The sequence below is a fragment of the Artibeus jamaicensis genome, unplaced genomic scaffold, assembly GCF_021234435.1.
Source record: "Artibeus jamaicensis isolate MK-2021 breed Jamaican fruit bat unplaced genomic scaffold, CSHL_Jam_final contig_729, whole genome shotgun sequence".
NCBI classification, from domain to species: Eukaryota; Metazoa; Chordata; class Mammalia; order Chiroptera; family Phyllostomidae; genus Artibeus; species Artibeus jamaicensis.
In genome coordinates, this window is record NW_026521939.1 from 3,114,885 (window position 1) to 3,140,273 (window position 25,389).

Consider the following 25,389-nt stretch of genomic DNA (forward strand, 5'->3'; position numbering starts at 1 on the left):
CGTGTCCCTCCGACAGGGCCCCAGGGGATATACTGGTGTCACTCAGCATGTGGGCTTCAGTCCAGTGCCCATGACTGAGCCTCTGCTCTTTGCCAGGCTCTGCCAGATGTGCTCCAGCGATGAGTCCAAGAGATGCTGTCATTCTAGGCACTGAGTTCCCACACGCGTGGGAAAGAGGGGGAGTCGTCAAGTAACCATACAGATAACCCCACGATGAGGCAGTTTGATTAAGGGCTTCAAAGAAAAGGAAAAGCAGATTTTTAGAATGATCCCTTCCTGGGTCTATCATTCTCTTCCTTCTCCTCCACCTCACCCCTGCCTCGTCTGTCCCAGAGGAGGCGACAAGCAATGGGGCTGTTGAAGGACCTTTCCAGTGCCTCTGTTGAAGGTTTGGGGCAGGAGAGATGGCAGAACAGAGGCCTAATGATGGGTTGGGTGTCATTGGTTCCTGCCATTCCCGGTCTTGTTTCCGGCTCTCAGAGGTGGCTCTGGAGCAGCCACGGAGACCATCTTGTCTAGGGGGCACCTGAAGATCCAGGGAGGGACCTGGTTTTAGCTTCAGGAACCTTCCTCCCCCAAACACAGAAAACCCAAGGTCTGGCATCTCTGAACTGCCTCTGGCATGCTGTGGAGCGAGAGACAGCCCCAGGGTTTGCGTGCCAGTTAACCACTGCTTCCCCGGCCTTTCCTTTCCCTAGAACAGTAAGAATAAGAAATGATGCTACTTAATAATAATGCCTGATGTTTTGAAGCACACACTGTGGTGCTGAGTCCTTCTTTCTCTGCACATGTAAACACGGCTCAGACAGGATGTCATCTGATATGGCCTTAAAGATCCCACCACGGCCCCTGCAGTTACAGAAACCTTTGAAACCTCCGGGTCTGTAAGAAATTAGAAATGGGAGTGCACCAAACAGAGAAAGAAAGAGAATCAAAAAGAAGTTGCTGCTGTCCTAGTCACCTTGGGGAATGCAGGCTGCCAGGGCGGGGGGGACCGGAATCATCTATTCTCCAGCTCCTGGTTTATGTGTGATTAAAATAACACTGACATTTGTTTTATACTGTATCGTTCAACCACAGCAAGGCCCATCTCTTGCCTACGTGAGTAACTGGGAGTGTTTTCCTGGTGTGTACGGGAGGCACGGAGTGTATTTAGATCTGCATGGTCCTGTTGCACCCACTGAGCCCCGTAGCTGACCGTAGAGTGGGCTAGGCCCCCAAGTTTCACAGCCCAGACCAGCAAATGCACCGACATACTACTGTCCTGTGGGTGTCCGATGCCAGTGCGGGGACACATTGGCCACCCACAGGGCTCCCGAGGGAACCCCCAGGATCACCCTCCAGCCCGTAATGGATTTGCCCAGTTCAGATGAGTCCCCCCCCCGCCCACCAACGTGCCCACCACCCGGAATGTCCTAGAATCATCGGCCCATCTGGTTGACTGTTTTAGGATTATATGGCCCTAAAGCTTCCCTGGCTTGACTGACAGTCAGTTAATGGCACTGCCATGGCATGCCTTCCCTCTGCCCTGCCATCATCCCTGTATCTCTCCCCCGAGCCATGTCCCCTGGGCACTGGCATGTCCTCGTGCATGCGTGTGCAGTGCGTGTCTCTCTTTGCATGCTGATTGCTTCACCCGAGGCTCCGGAGACAGGAGTCTTGGGGTTTGCGGTGCACTAGCTTTGGTGGCACGGTAAGGCCCCAGCTATGCGACACACGACCAGGACTTACTTGGACCTCTGCCTCTGTGAACTCATGTCTAACCCGGAGCTTGGGGGGCTGGCACATGGGTCTCAGCCTGGACGAGAGCTGCAGGGGTCCCAGTGCACTAGGACCACACTCAGTGCATCTTAGTTAGAGCCTGGGCAGCAGCGCCATGGATGGGTCAGGAGGATTGGCATTCTGGTTGAGATCTGCTCCTGTGTGACCTCAGGCAAGACACTTAACTTCTCTGGGCCACAGTCTCATCCATAAAGTGAGCAGTTTGGACCTGGTCCCCATGTTTAAAGCTCTTCTGAGAAGGACATTTCAACCTCACCAGCTAGAATTTCCATTCTAGAAAGGGAACTTTTTGTGGGGTATTGGGACCCCAAGTTTGTACTGACAAAAGGATCCCTTTTCAGACTTCTTCCCTCTAACCAAGGAAAGCCCATGACTCTTGTCATAAATTCCCACAAGCCCCCATTCCAGAGGATTTCACCTGTGGCTAGATTTTCACAGAGATGAGACTTCAGTTTCATCTTCTTCGGGAGCTGCAAAGGAGGAAGACGTGCATAGACACCTAAGGAAACAGTCCCTTCCCTTTTTGTCCCCTTAGGGACAGCTACACAGCGCCCTCCTGGTACCGGAGGAACAGGAGGAAAATCGTGCTCGCCCTTTCCCCCTTAGAGCCTTCCCTGGCTTCTTTTTAGCCCAGTGCTACTGCCCTGGAAGAGAGGGAGCAGGGGCATCGGCAGACAGAACCGGGAGGAAACCCTCAGAGCTCACGGCTTCCCAGCGCGACCTGGAGGAGGCTGGACAGGGAGGCCTCCGGGCCAGTCTGCAGCCACCATTTTTGGGGGGCTAGGCAACGAGCAGCTCCTCGCTTCCCGGCATGACTTACCTCGTTGGCCCTTTCCTGCCACGTTTAATCACATGACTGCATTTGTGCACAGGAGCCCCCAAGAGAGGGCCCGTGGGCTGTGTACAGTCTCAGCTGCATTTAACCTGATGAATGGAGCTCAGGCAACCTGCTTTGTAGCTTTGGTCTGCCATCCGTTAAAAGTATTCCTGGTGGGTTTTGCACATTCCTTACTTGTCTTGCACAGGAGCCCTCAGAAAACTAGTCCGCAAAAGGAAAAATGGCGACTCAAGAACAAAATCACACTAAAGCCATCAGGAGTGGTTTAGCTTGAAGGCAGTTGCTTCTTAAACACAAAGAGCAACAGGACTGCCACCCCTCAGCAGTAGCGCAGGTCGGGCACTGCACAACTCCGGGAGCGCCACTCACTGCGATGTAAATGACCTCCGGTGTTGGGCGGTGCGCTGTTCTGAGCGGCAGTGATATTGCGTGAATGAGCAGGCCCCATCCAGGGAAACGTAGCCTTCCTAGGGAAGAGAGGCCCTGGCTACCAGAGAGCTCAGCCAGCTGCTTTTCTTCTGATACCCTGGAGCAAGTCTGGGCAGTAGCATTGTGGTCTCGGAGCGGGTAGGTGACAGGATGGAGAACCTGTGGCTGAAGGGCCGAGCTTTGGGACAACATTCATCTGGGGCAGAACTATCAGTGTCTGGGTCTCTTTCTCCAATAACTAGATATGAATGAATTTTAGGGTGAGCTGGAAAAGCAGCTTCTACAAGCAAACCCGATTCTGGAGGCCTTTGGCAATGCCAAAACAGTCAAGAACGACAACTCCTCACGATTTGTAAGTAGCCAAGCCACGTGGGTTTTCTGGGAAAGGCTCAGGTCCTACGGTGTCACCTCTTGCCTGAGAAAACAGAGTCTGTGTTTGCACAGGGAGTCTGGGATGGATGGGACAGAGGCATACGTCACACATTTTGCTCTGTGTTTTCAGTCCTGTCTTGACCTTACAACCCTGCAGGGGCTCACTTCTTCCTTCCTTCCATCATTCACCAAATATTCATTGAGAATCTACTGTGTACTAAGCACCCTGTTAGGCATTTGACATTCATAATTGATTCAATAAATACTTATGAGCACCTAATATGTGCTGGACACTTATTTGGCAAAACAGGAATTGAGCACCTATTTGATACCAGGCACATACATCCTTCATGAACATTTATTAAGCACTTACTGTGTACAGTCATTCTGGTAGGTATTTTTATATATACCATTGTCTTTTTTTTTATTTGCTCAGTTAATTTTTAGTAAGCACCTACTATGTATCCGGTACTGAGCTAGGTTTACAGGATCATGATGAACAATTCAGATGTGATCACAGCCTTCATGAAGCTTTCGGTCTAGTTGGGGAGGCGTCGGTCAACGAGGCAGGAGGCGCCACCTTCCCGCACACGCTTCCCCAGGTTTCGAGGGCCTCCCCTCTCTCGCTAGGGCCTAAAGGGGACAGGAGAAGCTTGAACATGAGCAGAGGTTGACAGTGGGGGCAGCGGGTCAGACAAAAATTATTTTGTTGTACAAACTAAATGGTGGCTACCATAGGAGAGTCAGAAAGCTATGTTAAAGAAGGGAAGCTGAGGAAAGACTGAGGATTTTGGCAACATGAGGGATGCTGATTGGGATGTCATATGATTGGAGGTCTCTGCTAATTTGTGGGTGCTCTTCTCAGCTGTCACCCGCTGGGGTGGAACCCTATGAAAAACTCTTTGTGGAGACCTCTGTCAGCATTCCTGTGTCCTCTGTGCTCACACAGGGGTCCCCTGCCCCCTCAAGACCCACTTTTTATAACAAGTAACTATGCAGCGTCCCCTTTGCTTTCCCAAAATTAGAGTTGTAGGCAACATCACTTACTATACACATCAGGTGAAAACAAGTCCACATAATGACTTAACTGCAATATGAAGGAGAAATGAAACAGAACAATTCATAGTTAAAATGCGAATTTCAGTGTATCAGTGCTCGGGCCTCATGACCTCGGAAGACACAGTGAAGTAGTTGTACACTTGCTGCATTCGATCCAGACTCACCAGGCCCGTGATGCTACGAACGCAGCCGGAGACAGGGTGCGGTGTCTGGGGACTCGTGCCTGGCAGGGGGGTTTCCAAAATGGTGGCACACTCTTGGAAGAGCTCTACTAGAGTTACCTGGATGTGATATTCTTACATTAAAACAACATTTAAAAATTTTGCAAGTTTTTATCTAAAATAGGGTTAGGTTCTAGGTCAGCTAGTTCCAAACAGATTTTTCACTCCCGCGAATGTCAGGCGTGAGATTTGAAAGTCATAGGGCACATGGGCAATGCTTGGTGTCTGGGGTTCTCCTGGTCAGTGCGGGGTGCTTAGCATCCTTGGCCCCTGTCCCCTCCAAAAGAGCAGCCTCCGCCATCATGCGACCACCCAGTCAGCCACTCCCCCAGATTTCCAAAATCCTCGTGGGAGATGTGCTGCCTTCACTGAGGAGCAGTGCATGTGTGTGCTGCACTCAGTACCATGTTTCTAGATGTCATAAATGAGAGCACAGAGTGAACCCACAAAGGGTCCTCTGCTCGCGGGTGCCCATGCTTTCCTGGGAGGAAGGGAGAGGGATGCACGCAGAACTGGTAGGTTCTCTGTTGCAGGTGCAACGGCTTTGACCATCTCAGTCATTCTCCTGTCTTACTTCCTGACAGAAAAAGTGTAGGGCTTTTGTCAAGGCCTGAGCAAGCCTAGGGCACATGTCCACACAGGGGAACGTCTCCCACCATGGACATCATGGTGGGCGGAAAGGGTGCGATCCTTTGTCAGCTACTGAAAAAGCAGGTAAAGAGCGAGGCTGCAGGATGGTTTTGTAGCTCAGCGGAGGCAGAGGCAGGTATATTGGGCATCTTCTTCCAGGAAGGAGATCTGATGAGTCCCAGGGCTGGGCACATGGCCCAGACCCACCCACAGAGCCTCCCATGGGGGGCCTGCTTGAATAGTGTGGCTCCTGGAGTCACCGTGCATGCTCACTGGTCCCAAAGAGGGGGTTATTTTGCAACTGGATGAACTTGGACCTGTCTCATCATGGAGGACCCAGCATGTTTCTGGGCAGTTGGCAGGTGGGGAGCCCTCCAGCCACTGGAAGTGACAAAACGTGCCTTCTCCTTATGGCTCCTCCTCTTAGGAGTGCTAGTAGATTGGGTAGCTCTCTCAGCCTCAGTTTTTCCACCTTTCAAATGGGAATAGCTATGATGGGCTGAGGGTCATGGCAAGAGCCAAGTGGAACTGACTTGTGCAAGTGTTTCATAAATTCCTGCGTTGCATGAGTCCTTGGATCATCCCAGGTCGGAGACGGTGCTTCCCTCTGACAAGTTGCCCTGTGAGACTCTGAGCCTGTGGGGTTGCCCTGCCCCACGGGCTCCCTGCCTTCTCCTTGCCCACCTGCCTGCAGGAATGGGTGAGGGGTTGAGGCCCAGGAACTGACTATGAACTGTTTTCCTGTTGGCAGGGCAAATTCATCCGCATCAACTTCGATGTCACTGGTTACATCGTGGGAGCCAACATTGAGACCTGTATCCTTTGCTGAGCATGGGCCACATGGGAGCCCCACCCAGCCGACCTCCTTCCCAGAGCCTGAGGAGGCCACAAAAGGCATAAGAGTTTCTTCTTTGTCCCCAAACTCTTGGGTTCCTCCCAGAACAAATTTTCCTATGGGTCTTTCTCCCTTAATAGCAGGCATCGTGACACAGTGGTCCCTGGGTTTGAACCCGAAACAGCCTGCATTTCATTCTGTGTAGACCTCTCCTTAGCTGAGTGACCTTGGGCCAGTTACTCAACCTTTCTGTGCTTCATCAGTGAAATTGGGATAGTAGTATACCTATCTGGAAGAGATGTTGGAAGAATAAAGTGACCTAATTCATGTAGAGCCCTCTCTCAGAGCCATGCCAGATGCAGAGTAAGGGTTGGCCATTGTGTGATCTTCACTTCATCCTTTTCGAGCCATGATCCGAGGCCAAACCCAGGACCCCTTGTTCTCCTTAGAGAACTGATTTGTGACTGGCTGCAGCCCACAGATAGGAAATGGGCAGAAACAGCTTTGCCATAGGGACGGTCATGCTGCAAAGGACACAAAGAGCATCTCCTGAGACTCTGGCAGGGGAAGTGGAGCCAAGTTCGAAATTTCTGGACTTGGGGACCACATCTAGGGCTTCGTAACTGATCAGGGCAGCATTACAGGTGCCACTCAGACTCAAGGGCATTCTATCTTCATGGCTTGTGGAGCATTTGTTTGGCGATGACAGGACCCAGGGGAGTGTTCTGGTTGCATTCTGGCGCTCTGGTTAAGAGAATAGACTGGAATGGCATCATGGGTCTGAGTCCAGGTCTCAGCTCCGCCATGTTAGCTATGGGGATTTGGACAAGTCGCTTCATCTCTCTGAGGCTCAGTTTTGCCACCTGTAAAATGGGAATGATAATAGCACCTACTTATGGAGCCATATGTAAACTGCAGTTAAATGAAATGAGGTGCCTGGCCCTTGGCATGGTGCTTGACCCAAAGTGTGCCTCTGACACGTGATGGCCGTGGTATTATTGTTAGTTAACCTATTCTTAAGAGCCCACGAGAGGTTATGTATAGTCCTCTTTTTCCATCTGGTACAACAGCTCAGTCACAAATGTGCCCTCCCCCACCATCCTCAATGGTCTCCATGTCCATCTCCCCCACCTCCCACGACAGAACGGCTCATCTTAGATGAATTAGCAGGGTATGTTTACAGTCTCCCTTCCAAGGCTGGGTCAAGGTCGCTCTGCCAGGGCTGGCACCCACTCTGTGAAGCCCAGCCCCTTGACTGGGGTAATTTAGCCACCACAGCCACCTGGCTTTGCTACTTCCTAGCTGTGTGCTCTTGGGAGATAATGTGCCTCCCAGAGTTTTCTCCTTCCTATAGTTTTCCTGCATGAAAAATGCAAATATTATTCACACTTACTTCCTAGAATAGTTTGTGAAACTTAAATGAGACAATGCATACAAAACACTTTAAAACGAGGATCACTAAGTCATAGAGGGGTAATTATTTTTACTCTGTAACATCTTAAGACAGTTCACTCTGCAGCAGAGTTGGTGATGGTGGTTGGATCTTTGGCTCCTGTCTTTCTATGCTTTTTTTTTTCCCTCCATTCCCCTCACTTTTCTTTGGGCCGTGGGAATGCCAGTGGCACACAGTAGTCTCATTAAGGAATCTGAGCCAGAACTAGAGGGTCCACCTGTGTAAGTCGGGCGCAGATGGCTTGACTCAGCTGCCTCTCAAAGGCTCCTCAGAACCCTCCGGGGAGTCTCTCCTGGTCCTGGAGATTTCCCCTCCAGCAGCTAACATGACAGGGATTGGGAAGGAAGAGTGGGTTCCTGCCAAGGAAACAGCCATGGTATCCCCGGAATTCTTAACTTCTCCCAAACCAGATCTGCTAGAAAAGTCACGGGCGATTCGCCAAGCCAGGGATGAGAGGACGTTCCACATCTTCTATTATATGATTGCTGGAGCCAAGGACAAGATGAAAAGTAAGTGACTAGTAAGGGCGAGAATGGGGAGTTCCAGCTCTCCCTTTCGCCATAATCTGGGGTCAGTTCCTTGGCTATTAAAACAGAGCCTGCCATCCTGCCAGAGGAAAGAACTGTATCTTCGGGTGGTAGATACAGCCTTCCTCGTCTCCTTTCAGTGAGGAGTGTGCCTTTTATTCCATTATTCTCATGTGCTGAGCACCTACTATGCGACATAGTAGACATCCAGTCCAGTTAGTCATTAAATAACTAATCAAGTCCCATTAGACTTGTAGGTGTCAGGTTCAGTTAGACACAATCCGTGCCTTCCGGGGAGGGAGAGAGACAATTGCTGTATTTGCCAGTTTATAAAAATTGCAAGTATATAAGTTATAATGTTATAATAAATTTGGAGGGGAAGTGGAAATAAGCATTTTTTATTATTACAAGGTCTGTCCAGAAAGTATCCAGTCATGTAATATGAAAAATAGCGGCATTTATTGAAAAACATACAAGAAACATGGTACACAGATAGGACAGTGACGCCTCAGTCCCCTTCAGAGTGGGCACCTTGAGACCTCACACAGTTCTCCCAGTCGTCATCAGCTTCCCTGTCATATTTTCCTGAATCTCATTGATGATGTGAAATCTCTTTCCTTTCAAAGATGACTTTAGTTTTGGGAAAAGCCAGAAGTCATGGGATGCCAAATCTGGGCTGTAGGGGAGCGGAGTCACCTGGGTGATTTGATGTTTCACCACAAAACTGCACGAGACATGATGCATGAGTGGGCACATAGTTATGAGGACGCTACCAATCACCAGTTCCCAAAGCTGTGGCCTTCTGAACCATCTACGTAGTTTACACGGAGGAACATTCAAGCTAAATGCAAAATCTGATGCAGATTCATTGCTCTACTCGCTCAGTCCTTTTGAATGAGACGGCCACACAGTACACATGCTCACTCAATTGCATCTACCACCCCCACTGACTAGTGCAGTGAAGTTGCATTGTTCACACACGCACATTCCAGTCCACTCTTCTTGGCTGCTAGGTTAAATGGATGTCATGTGAACCATTCTTGTTATATTAACAATGATGGACTTTCTCCAAACAGACCTCATATATGTTTTGAAACAGACTTTGAAGTGGCCTTCATAGGGCAGAGTTCAACAAACCTTCTGTGAAGGATTAAATAATAAATCTTTTAAGCTTCTCAAAGACCACATGGTTTCTGTCACTACTACTCGGTTCTGCCATTGAACATAATGCAAAACCAGCCATAGACAATACATAAATCAATGGCCATAGCTGCATTACAACAAAGCTTCATTCATAAAAATAGGTATACTGATTTTTGTTATAAGAAATATATTTTTTGCATATAAACAATATACTTTATGCCACATTCCATTAGGAAATGATATATATGTTCTAGACATGTAGTAATCTACTAATTCTTAAAAGAATATGTAAACCATGTAGCTGAGAAAAGAAATACACCAATGAATATAGGTACAGGGTATGGTCTATATTCTAGTACTAAGTCTAGGTTTAAAACTTTAGGAGAAAAATACAGACTTAGCTTCCCACTAGTTTTGTGGCCCAGGGTTAGCTATTTTGGTTAAGAACTACATGCATTGCAATATGCCACCACTAGGGGGGGCAGCATTTGTTATTGCTTCTGGATGCTTGGTCTGGAGCAATTTTGGATAAAAGGCCGGATGCTGAATGGATGCTATACACCTGCAAATAGGTAAATTAGTAGTTACAGTGCAGATGCTGTGGAGTGGCCTGGGAAGAAATGTTCATGTCCCTCCTCCTCCTGTTTAGCATCAAAGTCACCAGCTTGGTGGTTTGGTAACCTGGGTCCCAGTTTTGTGTTCTGCCGCTGGTCTTCCAGAAATTGGGCAAGGATATGGCCAACCACTAAGATTCCAAGGAACCATTTGTATTCTTGAGGATAGATCTGGGAAGAGGTTAGTTAGGCTTTTAGAGAAAATAAAATATTTAAAAATGTATTTGTAGTCTGGATAATGAGGTCTTGGCAATGATGTAAATTTCTTGTGACGTTAATCAGGCATTTCAGTTAATCCAAGGGCTCGAGTTAATTGGTATCTTGGGTAAATTAAAGCTCAAGCTTATTAAGTAGCTTCCAAGTGACTTGCCCATAAAAGACCTTGAAAACAAAAGTATCTCACTGACTTTCTTCCAAAAATATAATAAAATCCAGCCTAATGAAAGATTGATCCAAAAGAGACACTTGATGTATTTGAGGGTGTGAAGTAAGAAAAAAAGAAGTAATTCTAAAATTGGGGGGAAAGAGGTAGTGGCTAAACACCAACAAAGATATGTAACCATGATCTTAAAGAAAATGATGTTAAATAGATGTAATAATACACACAGGGAGTTGGCAAATGTTTTTGCTAAAGCGCCAGTTAGTAAATATTTTAGTCTTTGGGGACCACTTGGTCACTGTTGCAACTATTCAACTCTGCCTTTGTAGCATGAAAGCAGCCATAGATAGTAGACAAGGAAATAAGAGAAGCTGTGTTTCAACAAAACTTTATTTACAGAAACAACCAGCAGACCAGATTTGCCAGCCCCGGATTTAAACTTTGTCTGGAAATAGTTGGAAATATTCAGCTGGAAATAGTTGGAGGAGAGGGAGGATGGTGTGAGAGCTCAATCTTTATCCACCACAGTAGGAAATCAATAGAGAATATCTAATTTTGACATATTCAGAAATTTCCTATCATACCACATGCAAACATAAGAATATATATTCTAAGCTTATCATATGTAGAAGTCATGGCAACTACCAGAAGAAACAGCTAAAAGAGATAAAAGCAGTTATTGTGAGGTAAGGTAGGAGTTGGAGAAGGGGTGGGATGGGGAGTGTATTTTTATTATAGACCTTTTGCTAGTAATTCATTTTAAAAATTCACATTCATGTACGATTTTATTTTATAAAATACAATACATGGGTAAGTAAAGATTGATCTAACTTTTCAGACATCTCTGTTCCTGAAGGCAGGGTGCCTTTGGGCAACTGACATAAAGGTGTCCCTTCCTCTGGGCAAATGCAGCCCCAGATCAGGGGCTGTGGCTTAGCCAGTGGAGTCAAGGCTGAATTTCAGCTGCCGGGTACCCTGAAGAGGTGTACAACCTATGCTGCTGTATGAGGCCAGTGATGGCCAGCGAAGCCACCTATGAGATGATGCAGAAGGAAGGTTCTAAACCGTCCAAGTCTTAGGAAAGGGAAAGAAATTATGATGGCCCAGACCCTTTACCAGTTTCCTGTCTCGTGTGCCTTCCTGACCACACCCCATCTCTCTCTCCGTCTAGATGACTTGCTATTGGAGGGCTTCAACAACTACACGTTCCTCTCCAATGGCTACGTGCCCATCCCAGCTGCCCAGGATGATGAGATGTTCCAGGAAACCTTGGAGGCCATGGGGATCATGGGCTTCAGTGAAGAAGAGCAGCTGTGTAAGTCTTCACACCTTGAGTCTGGGGGCTGGCGGGAAGACCTGGATTCAAGCTCTTGGTTCCACTGGAACCAGGTAGGGATTCTTCTCTGGTCAGGATACATTTCTGCTCTCTGAATTTCCCAAATGCTCAAAAAAAAAAAAAAAAAAAAGAAAGAGTATTCATTGAGGTGATTTATTGGTGTTTTTAAAAAGTAACTGTATAAATTAGGGCTCTTTCCGTTACAAGTGACCCAAATTATCTTTAGCAAAAAGGAAAATGATTCACTCAGAGCTAAAAAAAAGTTCAGGAATACTGGATTCAGGTACAGGGAGTTCTAGAGGCTCAAAGGATATCTCTAGAACCTGGTCTGTGAACAACATTAATTTTATGTAGGCTGTAGCTTCTTGGTAACAATATGGCTGCCATAGCTCCAGCCCTTACATTCTTGGGTTTAGATCCAACAGAAAAGAGCAGAGTGGATTTTCTCCTTGAGTCCCTAAATGAAATCTGATTGACTCTTATCGGTTGCCCAAGGTCGATGTTCATATACCTGAGCTATTCATTGTAGCCAGGTTATAGAAAGTTCTGGGTAGCTTAGGTCTCTGTTCCATTCTTGGACCTGGAGGTAAAGAGGTAGTTGACTTCACCAATAACATGTGGGCAGCCCTGACCTGTGTGCCTTAGTTGGATGGGAGTCATTCCACAAAGCAAAATGTCCCCAATATGATTCTTGGTCAGGGAACACGCTTAGGTTGTGGGCCTGGTCCCCAGTTCAGGTGCATTCGAGAGACAACTGATCAATGTGTCTCTCACACATCAATGTTTCTCTCTCTCTTTCTCCCTCCCTGCCCATCTGTCTAAAAATGAATAAATAAAATCTTTTTAAAAATAACATGTAGGCAGAGGATATGGGAGAGAGAATAACTGAGGCAGTGGGTTTCCTTTGGCTCTTCCTGGAAAGGCAGCTCTGATAATAGACCAATATTGATTAGTATCATCAGCCAGTGACCAAGAAGCACATTTGCCCCTGAGAATAGAACAGCCCAATGCGATACTCTTGGTCTCCACGTTGTACTTCAAGAAACACTTTTCCTTCTGGGTTAGATGTGCCCCGTTGTTCAAGGCTATTCTCCTTTGGGTACACCAGGACGAGATTGTGGAAAATTTTCCTCCCTTCCCATGCCCTTTGGACACCCCGGAACAGCGCTAGGTTGCTGAAACGCAGCTACGGGGAGGGGCAGTTCTTCCTGAGATAAACTGGGGCCCAGGAAAAGAAAGTTTCATGGGCCATTTGACAAATGGACAGTGTTTGTGGATTTTGGCCAGGGTTCCACATCAGAATCCAATGTTAACAGTACCCCTTGCTGAATGACTTGGTTCTCCAAGAATAATTCATTTTATTTGGGACATGAGTCAGTTTTGCTTCTAATCTTTTGTTTAAAAAAAAATTCAACTAACGATTAAGTACTTGCTATGTGCCAGGCATTTGCTAAATTCCCCCTCTCCTCCTCCCCTTTTGTAATGTACCATGATGTCCAGTTTTATTTAAATAATAAAGAACTGGAACAAACTAAAATATTGATCTATAGAGGATTTATTAAATCCTCTATAAATTATTGAGGATTAAATCCCCATTAAGTTATTGTTTGACCTTATAAGGGGAATGATGGGGCCATTTAAACTGTTTTGGAAAAACATTGGCTTATGTGGAAATGGTTGTATTTAAAGTGGAGACATCGGGTGACAAAGCAATGCGCCGGGAGCTCTCTGCGCATCATTTAACCACCATGCACTAGGCTGCGGTTACACCTGGTTTGCAGATAAGAAGTGAGGGACACACAGTGAGTTACCGATGGAGCTAGGACTCACCTTCAGGTCGTGTGGACTCCCGAGCCCTATTTTTTGACTCACTGTGCTCTGTTTTTGTCTGTGGGAAGGTGTTTTTTGTCCTTTAAACTCTTTTAAAAATCTGTGTCAGGGTCACGGTATGGGAGCCAAGGTTACAGGGAGCCCAGTATATTATAAAATGCAAACTCGCATCCTTATCAGTGACACAGAATCCCACCTTGAGACGTAGTTCCCTTCTCTGCTTCCTTCAGTTTTTCTGATGCCTGTCAGAGAGTAGCGGTTGGCCCCTGCGAGGTCTTCGGCCGCTCCCTGGTACTTGCTAACCTCCCTTTTAACCCCAGGGAGCAGAGCCCAGACCCAGCACCGGGGCAGGCCCCAGCATCTTGCTAGAATTTGATAATATTTTTTATTTACTCTGCATTTATTTTTATAGTTGCCATGTACGAATGGCAAGTGAAGCTGATTTTTCACTTAAGTTAGAGCTAGTTTCCTAGTGAAGTAAACCTATTTTTATTCCTGTTTATTCTATTACCGTTGTCCCAATTTCCCCCCTTTGCCCTCCTCTGTCCAGCTGCCGCCCTCACCGCTCCCATAGCCCGTCTCCACCCCATTGTCCATGTCCATGGGTCATTCATACATGGTCTTTGTCTAATCCCTTCCCCTTCTTTCCACCATCCTCCACCTCCCCTTTCCTCCCGTTTCCATGTCCCTGGTTCTGTTTTGCTCCTTGGTTTGTTCTGTTCCCCTTATAAGTGAGATCGTATGGTTATCTGTCTTTCACCACCTGGCTTATTTTACTAAGCATAATACTCTCCAGTTCCATCCACGCTGTTGCAAGGGGTAGGAATTCCTACTTTCTGCTGCATAGTATTCCATTGTGTAAATGTACCATAGCCTTTTAATGCATTCATCTACTGATGGGCACTGAGGCTGTTTCCAGCACTTGGCTATTGTAAATAATCCTGCTATGAACATAGGGGTGCATACGTTCTTTTGAGTTACTATTTTGAGATTGTTAGGATATATTCCCAGTAGTGGAATCACTGGGTCTAAAGGCAGTTTCATTTTTAATTTTTTTAAGAAGTTCCATACTGTTTTCCACAGTGGCTGTACCAGTCTGCATCGCCACTAATAGTGCACTATGGTACCCTTTTCTGGAAAGTCGATGTAAAGAAAAATATTAAGTAAATAATGGAGCAGATGGTATGCAATAGAGCAAGCATTAAGATGAGGGTATAGAAGTGATTAATGTCCACAGGACACGGACTTAGACCATATATACACCAACCCCAGTTCAGAGCTACTCCCAACCCTTTACAGAGAGGAAAAGGAGAATGGGGTGGGTCAGGCTCAAGCCTCAGAGATTTACAAGGCTCTAGGTGACCACGCCCTTCTGTTTCCTGGAGCTCAGCAAGGGAGATATACTCACTCAGGTCACAGAGAGCTAGCAACAGTGTAGGGCTGGAATAGTAATCATGACATAATAGCAATAATGTTTGTTGAGCACTGACCACGTGTAGGTGCTATACATTTAATCCTCAGGACAATCCTGTGAGGTAGGTGTTTTTATGGGCCTTCACATGGCAGAATTCCAGGTCACACAGCGCTAAGAACAGAGCCAGGTTGCAAACCCCTGCCAGGCCCAGGCTAGATGCATGTCCCAGACTTCAGTCATCTGCAATTGATGCCACTTCCAGGTTCCATCTGCACTATTACTGGCAGGATACTTTTATGCATAGGGTGAATTTCTGCAGTTCACCTGCTCTGGACTTTGTGTTAAACAACACTTTCTGTAAAGTCACTAATTGCATGCCCCGGTTATACTATTTCTTCTTTTTTAAAGATTATTTATTTATTTTTAGAGAGAGGGGAAGGGAGGGAGAAAGACAGGGAGAGAAACATCAGTGTGAGGTGGCCTCTTGTGCACCCCCTACTGGGGATCTGGACTGCAACCCACGCATGTACTCTTAGCAGGAATCGAACCAGTAACCTTTTAGTACATAGGCCTGCACTCAATCCACTGAGCTACACCAGCCAGGGCCCCTATTTCTAATAAATTAGATTAAATACCTAACTCTTAAACATTTTTGAAAGCTTCACATGCGACCTAAGGTCATGTATCCTGTGTATCCCTGGTAGTACGCATGTCCCTTTGTGGAAACCCATTTTTTGTTCCTCAGTAATAAAGGGCAGTGTATTAGTTTCCTGTGGCTGCTGTAACAAGTCCCCACAGACAGGACGGTTTGAAACAATGGCAATTTATTCTCTCACAGTTCTGGAGGCTGGAAGTCCAGAACCAAGGTGTCGGCCAGGTGGGTTTCTTCTGGAGGCTGTGAGGGAGGGTCCAGCCCATGCCTCTGTCTCCTGGCTTCTGGCGTTGCCCACAGTTCCTCGATTGGTAGGCGCATCGCTGTCATCCCAGCCTCTGTTGTCACATCACCTTCCACTGTGTCTTTTCCTTCAGTGCTTTCAGGACACTTGTCGTCGGATTTAGTGCCCACCAGGCTGATCCAAGGTGATGTCATTCGAGACCCTTAATTAAGTCTACAAAGATCTTTTTTTCCAAATAAGTTCACATTCACAGGTTCCAGATGGACTTATCTTTTGGCGGGTCACCATTAAGCCTGGTGCAGGTGACTACAACTATTCAGCACCCACTGGGCCAGGCCCCTGCTTCTATCACCTCTTCATGAAGCAGGTACTAGTGTTGCCATCTCTGTTTGCAGGTAGGGAAACTGAGGCTCAGTGAGGTAAAGCTGGGGTTTGAACTCAGGACTATAACTCCTGAGTGCCTGCTTGACCTCTTGTGACCAGGGAGGGGCAGCTGTTCTGTCATAAACACGTTATTTATACCAGAAAGTGCAAACTGCTGGCTCCCGAGGCCACAGGAGAGATTGGCCTCCACAGCCTTTAAAATTTTTTAATCGGCTTGCACATTACACAGGGATAGATTCCGCTAGAAGTCTGGGTTTCTATTACCTTTGGAAAAATCACAAGTCTGCCAGTGCTGGGCTTGCCTTCCCCATGGCTGTGCTTGGAGTAGCAGCTGCTCCCTTACAGGTGGGCGATGGCCCCCAAGAGTCCCCACAGTCCCCTTTGTTCATTTAAACTGGCAGCTCTCAACTAAGGGGGAGTCGGCTCCCCAGGGGACATCTGGAAATACCGGGAGACATTTTTGGTTGTCATAACTTCGGAAGGGGAAACACCACTGACTCCTAGTGCTTATCTAGTCAGGGATGCTGCTAAACACCCTGCAGCGATGCCCGGACCGCCCCACAACGGAGAAGTCCCTCAACGTCAGTTGCCACGGCTGAGAAACCCTGAGCCCTAGACTGCTTCCCCGGGCCCTGCAGGCATTTCAGCAATCCCGGGTTTAGACTGGCAGCTTAAAAACCATGAGTATAGTCCTAGACAGTTTACAAAGCCCCTTTCCTCAGTGTCATTGTTATGAGGAACTGCCTTAGCAGTGTTCTGTCGACACTGCTTAGCTCTGTTCATTTTGGGGCAATTTCTGCCTTGGTGAGTGGTCAGCCAGTAGGTGGGGCCTTCCCTTTGCTGAGCTGGGACAAGATCCCTAAGGTATGAAGGCCACTCTGGTGAAGGGCTGTCACCCCCTTGTTTGGCCTGAGGAACCAGAGAAGGCTGGCATCTCTAGGGTTTATTCCAAGGACACAACGATTTATTTTTGGAATTTCTAGGTGATTTTCACCTGAGTTCATCTAAAGCCAGTCATTTAGATTAATCTGCCATCCATCCAATCATCCATTCATCATTCATCATTCATTCTCCTTCCATCTATTATTCCATACATTCATCCATCCATACATACATCAGTCTGTCAATTCACCTGTTCATCATTCTCCATCCATCAATCCATCCATCGATCCACCATTCATCTTCCATCTGCCATCCATCCTCCATCCATCTCCCCTTGCTCCCATGTGTATCTGGACCCTGGACTAGACTTCGGGAAACAAAGATGATAGGACAGTCCCCACTCTCCAGGAACTCGTGGTCTTACCAGATTTCAAACACAGAAGCCATTTTAACAGTAACATGACCCGAGTATGGAGTCAGAAGGAGTCCAAGGATCTGGGAACATAGTGTTTTGTCTGGAGACACATGGTCAGTAAGTGGGAAAACACATACCCCTTCTTCATACTATTGTGAGCATCTTGCTCACCCAACCAGTATGTGTTGGGAAGCACAGGGTTTGCTTTTATTTTTTAAATAATAGCCCTGGCTGGTGTGGCTCAGTGGATTGAGTGCTGGCCTGCAAACCAAAAGGTCACCTGTTCAATTCCCAGTCAGAGCGCATGCCTGGGTTGTGGGCCAGGTCCCCAGTAGGCAACCCGGTAGGCACAAGAAGCAACCACACATTGATGTTTCTCCCCCTCTCTTTCTCCCTCCGTTCCCCTCTCTCTAAAAATAAGTAAACAAAAATTTTAAAAGCACATATAAATAATGCCTTTTATTGATGTATAATTTACATACAGCAAATTGTATATGCCATAAGTGTACATTTGATTAACTTTTATAGACTGGACATACCTGTTCAAATAGCACCTCTTTTTAATAAATATATTTTATTGATTATGCTATTACAGCTGTCCCATTCCCCCCTTCATTCCTCTCCACCCTGCACACCCCTCCCCTCCACATTCCCCCCTTTAGTTTATGTCCATGTGTCATAAGTACTTTAGTGTCTACATTTCCCACACTACTCTTGCCCTCCCCCTGTCTGTTTTCTATCTACTGTCTGTGCTACTTTTTCTCTTTACTTTCTCCCCTCCTCTCCTCCTCCCACTCCCCTGTTGCTAACCCTCTATGTGATCTCCATTTCTGTGGCTCCACTCCTGATCTAGCTGTCCTCTTAAGTTTGCTTTTGTTTTAGGTGCGGTTGTTAATAACTGTGAGTTTGCTGTCCTTTCACTGTTCATATTTTTTATCTTCTTTTTCTTAGATAAGTTCCTTTAACATATAGTAAGGGCTTGGTGATGATGAACTCCTTGAATTTGATCTTATCTGAGAAGCACTTTATCTGCCCTTCCATTCTAAATGAAAGCTTTGCTGGATAGAGCAATCTTGAATGTAGGTCTTTGGATTTCATGACTTGGAATACTTCTTTCCAGCCCCTTCTTGCCTGTAAGGTCTCTTTTGAGAAATCAGCTGACAGTCTGATGGGAACTCCTTTGTAGGTGACTGTCCCCTTAGCGCTTGCTGCTTCTAGGATTCTCTCCTCAAAAAAAAAAAACAAAACGCCCATTTTAATCTTGGCTAATGTAATGATGATGTACCTTGGTGTGTTCCTTCTTGGGTCTACCTTCTTTGGGACTCACTGAGCTTCCTGGACTTCCTGGAAGTCTATTTCCTTTGCCAGATTGGGGAAATTCTCCTTTATTATTTGTTCAAATAAGTTTTCCACTTGTTGCTCTTCCTCTTCCCCTTCTGGTACCCCTATAATTCAGATGTTGGAACATTTAAAGATGTCCTGGAGGTTCCTAAGCCTCTCCTCATTTTTTTGAATTCTTGTTTATTCATTCTTTTCTGTTTGGTTGTTTCTTTCTTCCTTCTGGTCCACTCCCTTGATTTGAGTCCCAGTTTCCTTTTCATCACTATTGGTTCTCTGTGCATTTTCCTTCATTTCACTTAGTGTAGCCTTCATTTTTTTCATCTAATTTGCAGCCAAAACCAACCAGTTCTGTGAGCATCCTGATCACCAGTGTTTTCAACTGTGCATCTGATAGGTTGGCTATCTCTTGGTTGCTTAAAAGTATTGGCTCTGGGGCTTTGAAATGTTCCTCCATTTGAGTCATAATATTTTGGTCTGGTCATGCCTGTTACTTATGAGGGTCGGAGCCTTAGGTGTTCACCAGGGCAGGGCAACCCACTTGCTGGGTTGTGATGCTGTATGTGGGGGCGGGGTCAGAGAGGGAACAATGGCACTTGCTCTACTCTCTTGGATTTCAGTCCCCTCTTCTGCTTCCCACAAGCAAATTGGGCCCTTCTGGTGCTGGTTCCCAGGTGGGTGGGTTTGTGTACATTCTAGGACCCTGTGGGTCTCTCCAACAAACTCTCCTGTGAGGCTGGGAGTCTCTCCTGGCACCTCAGCCCCCATCGGTTTTTTCAATTGGTGCTTTTAGGCTTTATTTCCCATCACTAGGACCCTGGGTTGTGTGGTCTCTCTCACGGCCCATTTCCACTTGGTTTATCTGCTTGCAAATGTGTGTCTGGGGTCAGCCAACCACCTTGTGCGCCTCACTGGGTTTGCTCATTTTCTCCCCGCACCTGGGTCTGCCAACCGCCGCTTTTTCCTGCCGAGACCCCTCTCCACTGGCCGCCAGCTCCGCCCCTCTTACCAGTCTGGGAGAATGGTTGTCGGACTTTGGTACAGTTCAATTTTCTGTCTGTTCTGGTTGTGTTTTTGTTTCTAAATCTTTGTTGTCCTTAAATTTGGTTGTGCGAGGAGGCACAGTGTTTCCACCTACGCCTCCATCTTGGCCAAAAGTCCAAATAGCACCTCTTTTAAGTAAGAGAACACCACCAGCTTCCTGAAGGCTCCCTCATATTTTTTCTAGTAGCTTCCCCAGTGAAAAATAAACATTATTCTGACTTCTAGTGGTATAGTTTTCCCTGTTCTTGAAATTTTCATGAGTGGCCTTTCATAGTATGTTCTTGTTGCATTTGGTATATGGTATCTTTTTTTTAGCATTTGTGTTTGTGACATACAGCAATTGTGTTGTTTTTAGTAGTAAATCTTCCACTGGCCTTACATATAGCACAGGTTGAAGGACACATTCCTTAAAGGCTAGAGAGTAAATATTTTACCTCACGTGGGCCATACAGTCTCTGTTGTAACATTCCAACTCTGCCACCAAAACATACAAATACCTATAGACAATATGTAAGTGAACAAGTGTGGCTGTGTTCCAATAAAACTTTATTTAGCCCTGGATGGGTAGTGTTTCATTGTTAGAGTGTCGTCCCAATACACCAAGGTTGCAGGTTCAATCCCCAGTCAGGACACACACAAGAATCAACCAGCGAATGTACCAATGAGTAGAAAAACAAATCGGTATTTCTCTTTCTCTCCCTCTTCCTCTCTCTCTCACTAAAATCAGTAAGTTTAAAATTTTTTTTCAACTTATTTAAAATGGCATGCAATGGGCTGGGTTTGGCCTACAGGCTGCAGTTTGCCAATCCTTGCCATACGGTACGGTATTCCATTTTAGAACATTTTTAGCAGTCATCTGAAAACTTTCTCCCCCCCACCAGGGTTTCTCCCCCATTAGCAGGGAGTTGGGGTGTTGGACTTTCTCCTAAAAGCTCAGAATTGACTTTCTTTGGGAGAAAGATGTAGGCTCTCCAATGACTTTTAGACTCCAAACCTCCGGAGCACCTTGGTGCTGACGGCCGTGTCTCCTCTGCTCTTCTCTCCTGGCCGCAGCCGTACTGAAGGTGGTGTCGTCCGTCCTGCAGCTTGGCAATATCGTCTTCAAGAAGGAAAGAAACACAGACCAGGCGTCCATGCCGGATAACACAGGTGCTGCCGCCTCTGCCCAGCGACTTGGGTGATGAGGGGAGGGTCACGTTCAGTCTTTGGTTGTTTTCCTGAATGAGATGATTTGGGGTGTTAACAAGAGCTAAGCTAAGTTATTTTCACTGACTTTTCTCTCTCTCTTTTTAAACTTTTCAATGCTAAAGATCTGTGGTGGGAAGTTCTTGAATCACAGTGCAGGAGAAAAGAACTAATAGTTTTAGATCAGGGAGGGTCTTTAGGGAGCATCCATTCTAAAAGCTCCCACTCATATGTCTTGTTTAACAAACATTTTTCGCATGGACTATATGCCAGGCCCTGAGCTACAGAGGCAAACAAGGTGGCTTTTCCAAAATCACGTAGCTGGGAAGTGGGAAGAGGGCAAGTGCTTGAACCCAGAGCCACCTGGCCTTATACCCCAGAAGGAGCAGACCCCCACCACACCCCTGTCGTTGCCTCTTAGCAAAACACTGGGGTGAGGTCGCCAGTGACAGCAGTTTTTAGGACTTTTTAAGCTATGTTCACTACGATCATGCGCCCTTTCAGAAAAACAAACCCCACAGCCAACAATGGACGTACAAACCACAAATATCCCACAGGGTGTGCCTTTCTTCCCAAGGCTTCTCTTGTGATGCACTTAATAGCTTAATAGTCTTCTTTTCTCTACCCAGCTGCTCAGAAAGTTTGTCACCTCATGGGAATCAACGTGACAGATTTCACCAGATGCATCCTTACCCCGCGCATCAAAGTCGGCCGGGATGTGGTACAGAAAGCTCAGACCAAAGAACAGGTAATGATGCACCTGCCATTTATTCCTGCAGAATCTTCCACCCATCTGTTCATCCATCCACTATCCACTCGTCCATCCATCTGTTTATCTGTTCGTCTGTGCATCCGTCCCTACACCTATCCATCCACCTTAGTCCGTCCATCCATCATCCTTCCATTCCTGTATTCATCTATCCACCTATGCACTTATCCATCCATTCATTTATCTTTCCATACAGGTATTCACACATCCATCCATTTATATGTCACCAGTCCATTTATCCATCTTTTCTCCCATCTGTCCATATCTTTATTCCTCACCTGTCCAACACTAGACCATTGAAGGTCCATGTCAGGTTTTAAGAATACACAACTGACCAAGAACAGCAGAGTCCTTCACTCGTGACCTCATTCTGATCTCTCAGTTGTAGGGACAAGGTCTGACCTGGGAGGTTTGTCATTGGAAATGACTGTGTACCTTTTCCAGAGGCAGGACTGTCCACCTCCAACTGGCCCCTGGGATGGAACGGGCTCCTCCCTCTTGCAGGTCTCTCCGCCAGGGAGGGTTTGCTTACCCCCACGGTCATTCCGCAGATCTGACCATGCTGTTCCTTACTGCTACTTTCTACTGGTTGCAGAGATGGTGTAGTTTCCTTGTTTGTTTGTTTGCTTGTTTTTTAAGGACTTACTACAAGTAGAAGAATAAAACACCTGAGTCGTCAGCTGGGTTCTTGTGAAAACGCAGCCCGTGAGGTATAACCGCGCTCCCTTGCTCCCTCACAGGCAGACTTTGCCATAGAGGCTCTGGCCAAGGCCACTTTCGAGCGCCTTTTCCGCTGGATACTCAGCCGCGTGAACAAAGCCCTGGACAAGACGCACCGGCAAGGAGCTTCATTCCTGGGAATCCTGGACATCGCTGGATTTGAGATCTTTGAGGTGCGGCTGGGTGGGGTGACAACAGACGTGGACTGGGCTCTCTGGGGTGAAGAAGCCTCCCCTTGGAGAATCCATTATGTGGGAGGCAGGCAGGCAGACGGCTACCGTAGGGTGGGAGGCTGTCTAGTTAAGGTCAGATCACCGAGGGCGGACCAGACAAATTCAACAGGGAATGTATCGCTTTGTGAAATGGAGAAGGCCAGGGGCGCAGCTGAACCCAACAAGCAGGACTTGACCCCCTGCCGTCTGTCCTTACCGTCCTCCACTCTGGCTCCATTCTCAAGCAGGCTCCCCTCATGGTGGCAAGATAGCTGCCACAGCTCTCAGTGGCCACTCAGCCACCTTGGCAGTTCCAGCCAGTCCCAACCACTTCCAACGGTTCCAGTCAAAATCTTGGTATTGAGTCTCCTCATCTCCCACTGCAGCAGGGCCACGTGGTCATCTCAGAGCCAGGCACTATTTTGAGGGTCTTGCCTTCCTTCATGTCATGTCACATGGTTACTGGATCTCACTCCCATGGGTTGGGAGGAAGTTCTCAATGAAACGGAAAGTCTTGAGATTGACAGATAATCCACAGTCTATCCATATGGAATTACTCCTTCTCTGAGTCTCGGTTTCTACATCTGCAAAATGGGGTGTGATAAAGTATGGTACCTTATTACTCTTTCCACAAATCATTGTGCAGGTGCAGGAGATAAGCGTGCTTACAACAATGTGTGTGCAGACCTTGTGGCATGGGAATTGGGGAATTCTGCCAGCCCCTGTGAACTCTAGGCAGCCTTGGCTGGGGACTAAGCCCTCTCTGGGTGCTGAAATGACAGAACAGGCTCTTGTGGAAAGGGTATCAAGACCTGGGGCTCTCTTTGGGGGGGACCCCAAGCCTTCTGACACCATCCATGATGCTCACGGGCCTCCCTCGCTGTCCTGTGCTCAGGTGAACTCCTTCGAGCAGCTGTGCATCAACTACACCAATGAGAAGCTGCAGCAGCTCTTCAACCACACCATGTTCATCCTGGAGCAGGAGGAGTACCAGCGCGAGGGCATCGAGTGGAACTTCATTGACTTCGGGCTGGACCTGCAGCCCTGCATCGAGCTCATTGAGCGGCCGGTGAGGGCCCACGTCACACTCGCATGCGTGTGGCCTCTTGCAGTCGGCATGTGGACCCTGCTCTCTCTCCGTCTGTGCACACTTCCCCCAGCACTGAGTCCTTGTGAACTCAGTCATACTCTCTCTTAGCCCACATTACAAATCAAAGGTATTTTCTTTTTAAAAGTTCTTCTTCCCTTCCTCCCTCACTTCCCTTCCCCTTTTTCCCCTTCATTTATGTCCAAAGTCAGTAGTTGTTTTCTTCACTGATATATCCCAAACTGCTAGAACTGTGCACATAGTAGTTGCCCAATAAACAATTGTTGAATGACTATTTGTTGAGCAGCTACTACATGCTGGCCCCTCTTGAGGGCCAAGGGATGTAACTGTGAATGAGATGAACTTTGTCCCTGCCCTCCTGGTGGAGCAGAAAGCAAAACCAGACAAATAAAACAACTGAACTCCTGACAAAGCAAACGTGGAGAATGATTTAGGGAGGCCTGTTTTGCACAGAGCAGTCAAGAAAGACTTCCTCTGAGTTCAAAAAGTGAAGATCATGCCAGCAGAGGGCATGGCATGTGCAAATGAGGCTGTGCTCTTGACACCTTCATTTAGATTGTCTCCCACAGGGAAGCACTTTACTAAAAGGAACCCTGAAGTGCATTTAATATATAAAGCCAGAGTGTGAAATCTTTGTGATGTTGTGGTGCTGCCCACCAGGGGGCAGCAGCAACCACGTTCTGTTGTGCGTGCCTACCCTTGCATCAGTGCTGGTCCATTGGGCACACAATTTGGGGATGTATTTTGCAGGGAGGGGACCAAAATGAGGAGGGCATAAATCCATGTTTATATGTAGGCAGATATGGTAAAAGAGCTCAGGGGCTGCCTACACGTGGGTTTGGGTGGCCAGCTTTTCCTGGTGATACTGAGGCCCGGGCACCCTGGCTGTGATCCCGCCTTTCTTGTCCCCCCCAGAACAACCCTCCGGGCGTGCTGGCCCTGCTGGACGAGGAGTGCTGGTTCCCCAAGGCCACGGATACGTCCTTCGTGGAGAAGCTGTGCACGGAGCAGGGCAACCACCCCAAGTTTCAGAAGCCCAAGCAGCTCAAGGACAAAACCGAGTTCTCCATCATCCACTATGCCGGGAAGGTACCAGTGGAATGTCCCAGGGCCCTCTCTGTCCCACGGATCTCAGGAGGGATGCTCAGAGTGGGGACGCCTTAGGAATGGCAGAACCCAAAGGCGTCTGGTATAAACCAAATCCTGAGGAAGGCCTGTTCACGATTTGTCTAAGCACCTGTAAGGGAGAAGATACAAATACTCCACCCAGTGGCCAGGCAGTTCTTCTTGTGTATACTCTAAATCCTTCCTGCTGCAAGTTAAACCCAACAGGAAGAGCCAGCCACAATGGAGTGACCAATAAACCTAATTCTGGCCTCAACTGGCATCTCCCTTATCGTGGCCTTAGGTTTGCGATTGCCAGCCTGCACTGTGATGGTTGTCACCATTGTCATTGTTAAATGTTCCTCCTCCTCCTCATCATCATCATGTCATGGCTGTTAATGTTCAGGACTTCCCCCTGTGGCTTCTGAGGGCCCTGGATAATGTGGAAAGACTCGGCTTGGTCCAGCTTA

The 25,389-nt window shown here is 47.2% G+C and overlaps 1 protein-coding gene across 4 annotated transcripts in view; it reads left to right on the forward strand.

The window, feature by feature from the left end:
* Positions 1-25,389, forward strand: part of MYH11 (myosin heavy chain 11) — a 108,252-nt gene that overhangs the window by 50,493 nt on the left and 32,370 nt on the right. For 2 of the 4 annotated variants that reach the window (XM_053672161.1, XM_053672163.1), the window contains exons 5-14: positions 1,081-1,101; positions 3,309-3,401; positions 6,083-6,146; positions 8,030-8,128; positions 11,454-11,597; positions 20,875-20,970; positions 21,636-21,754; positions 22,516-22,668; positions 23,603-23,776; positions 24,731-24,904. In XM_053672161.1, the coding sequence (XP_053528136.1) occupies positions 1,081-1,101; positions 3,309-3,401; positions 6,083-6,146; positions 8,030-8,128; positions 11,454-11,597; positions 20,875-20,970; positions 21,636-21,754; positions 22,516-22,668; positions 23,603-23,776; positions 24,731-24,904 (1,137 nt within the window). The remainder of the gene's footprint in view (positions 1-1,080; positions 1,102-3,308; positions 3,402-6,082; positions 6,147-8,029; positions 8,129-11,453; positions 11,598-20,874; positions 20,971-21,635; positions 21,755-22,515; positions 22,669-23,602; positions 23,777-24,730; positions 24,905-25,389) is intronic. The other 2 variants (XM_053672162.1, XM_053672164.1) reach the window with 1 other exon arrangement.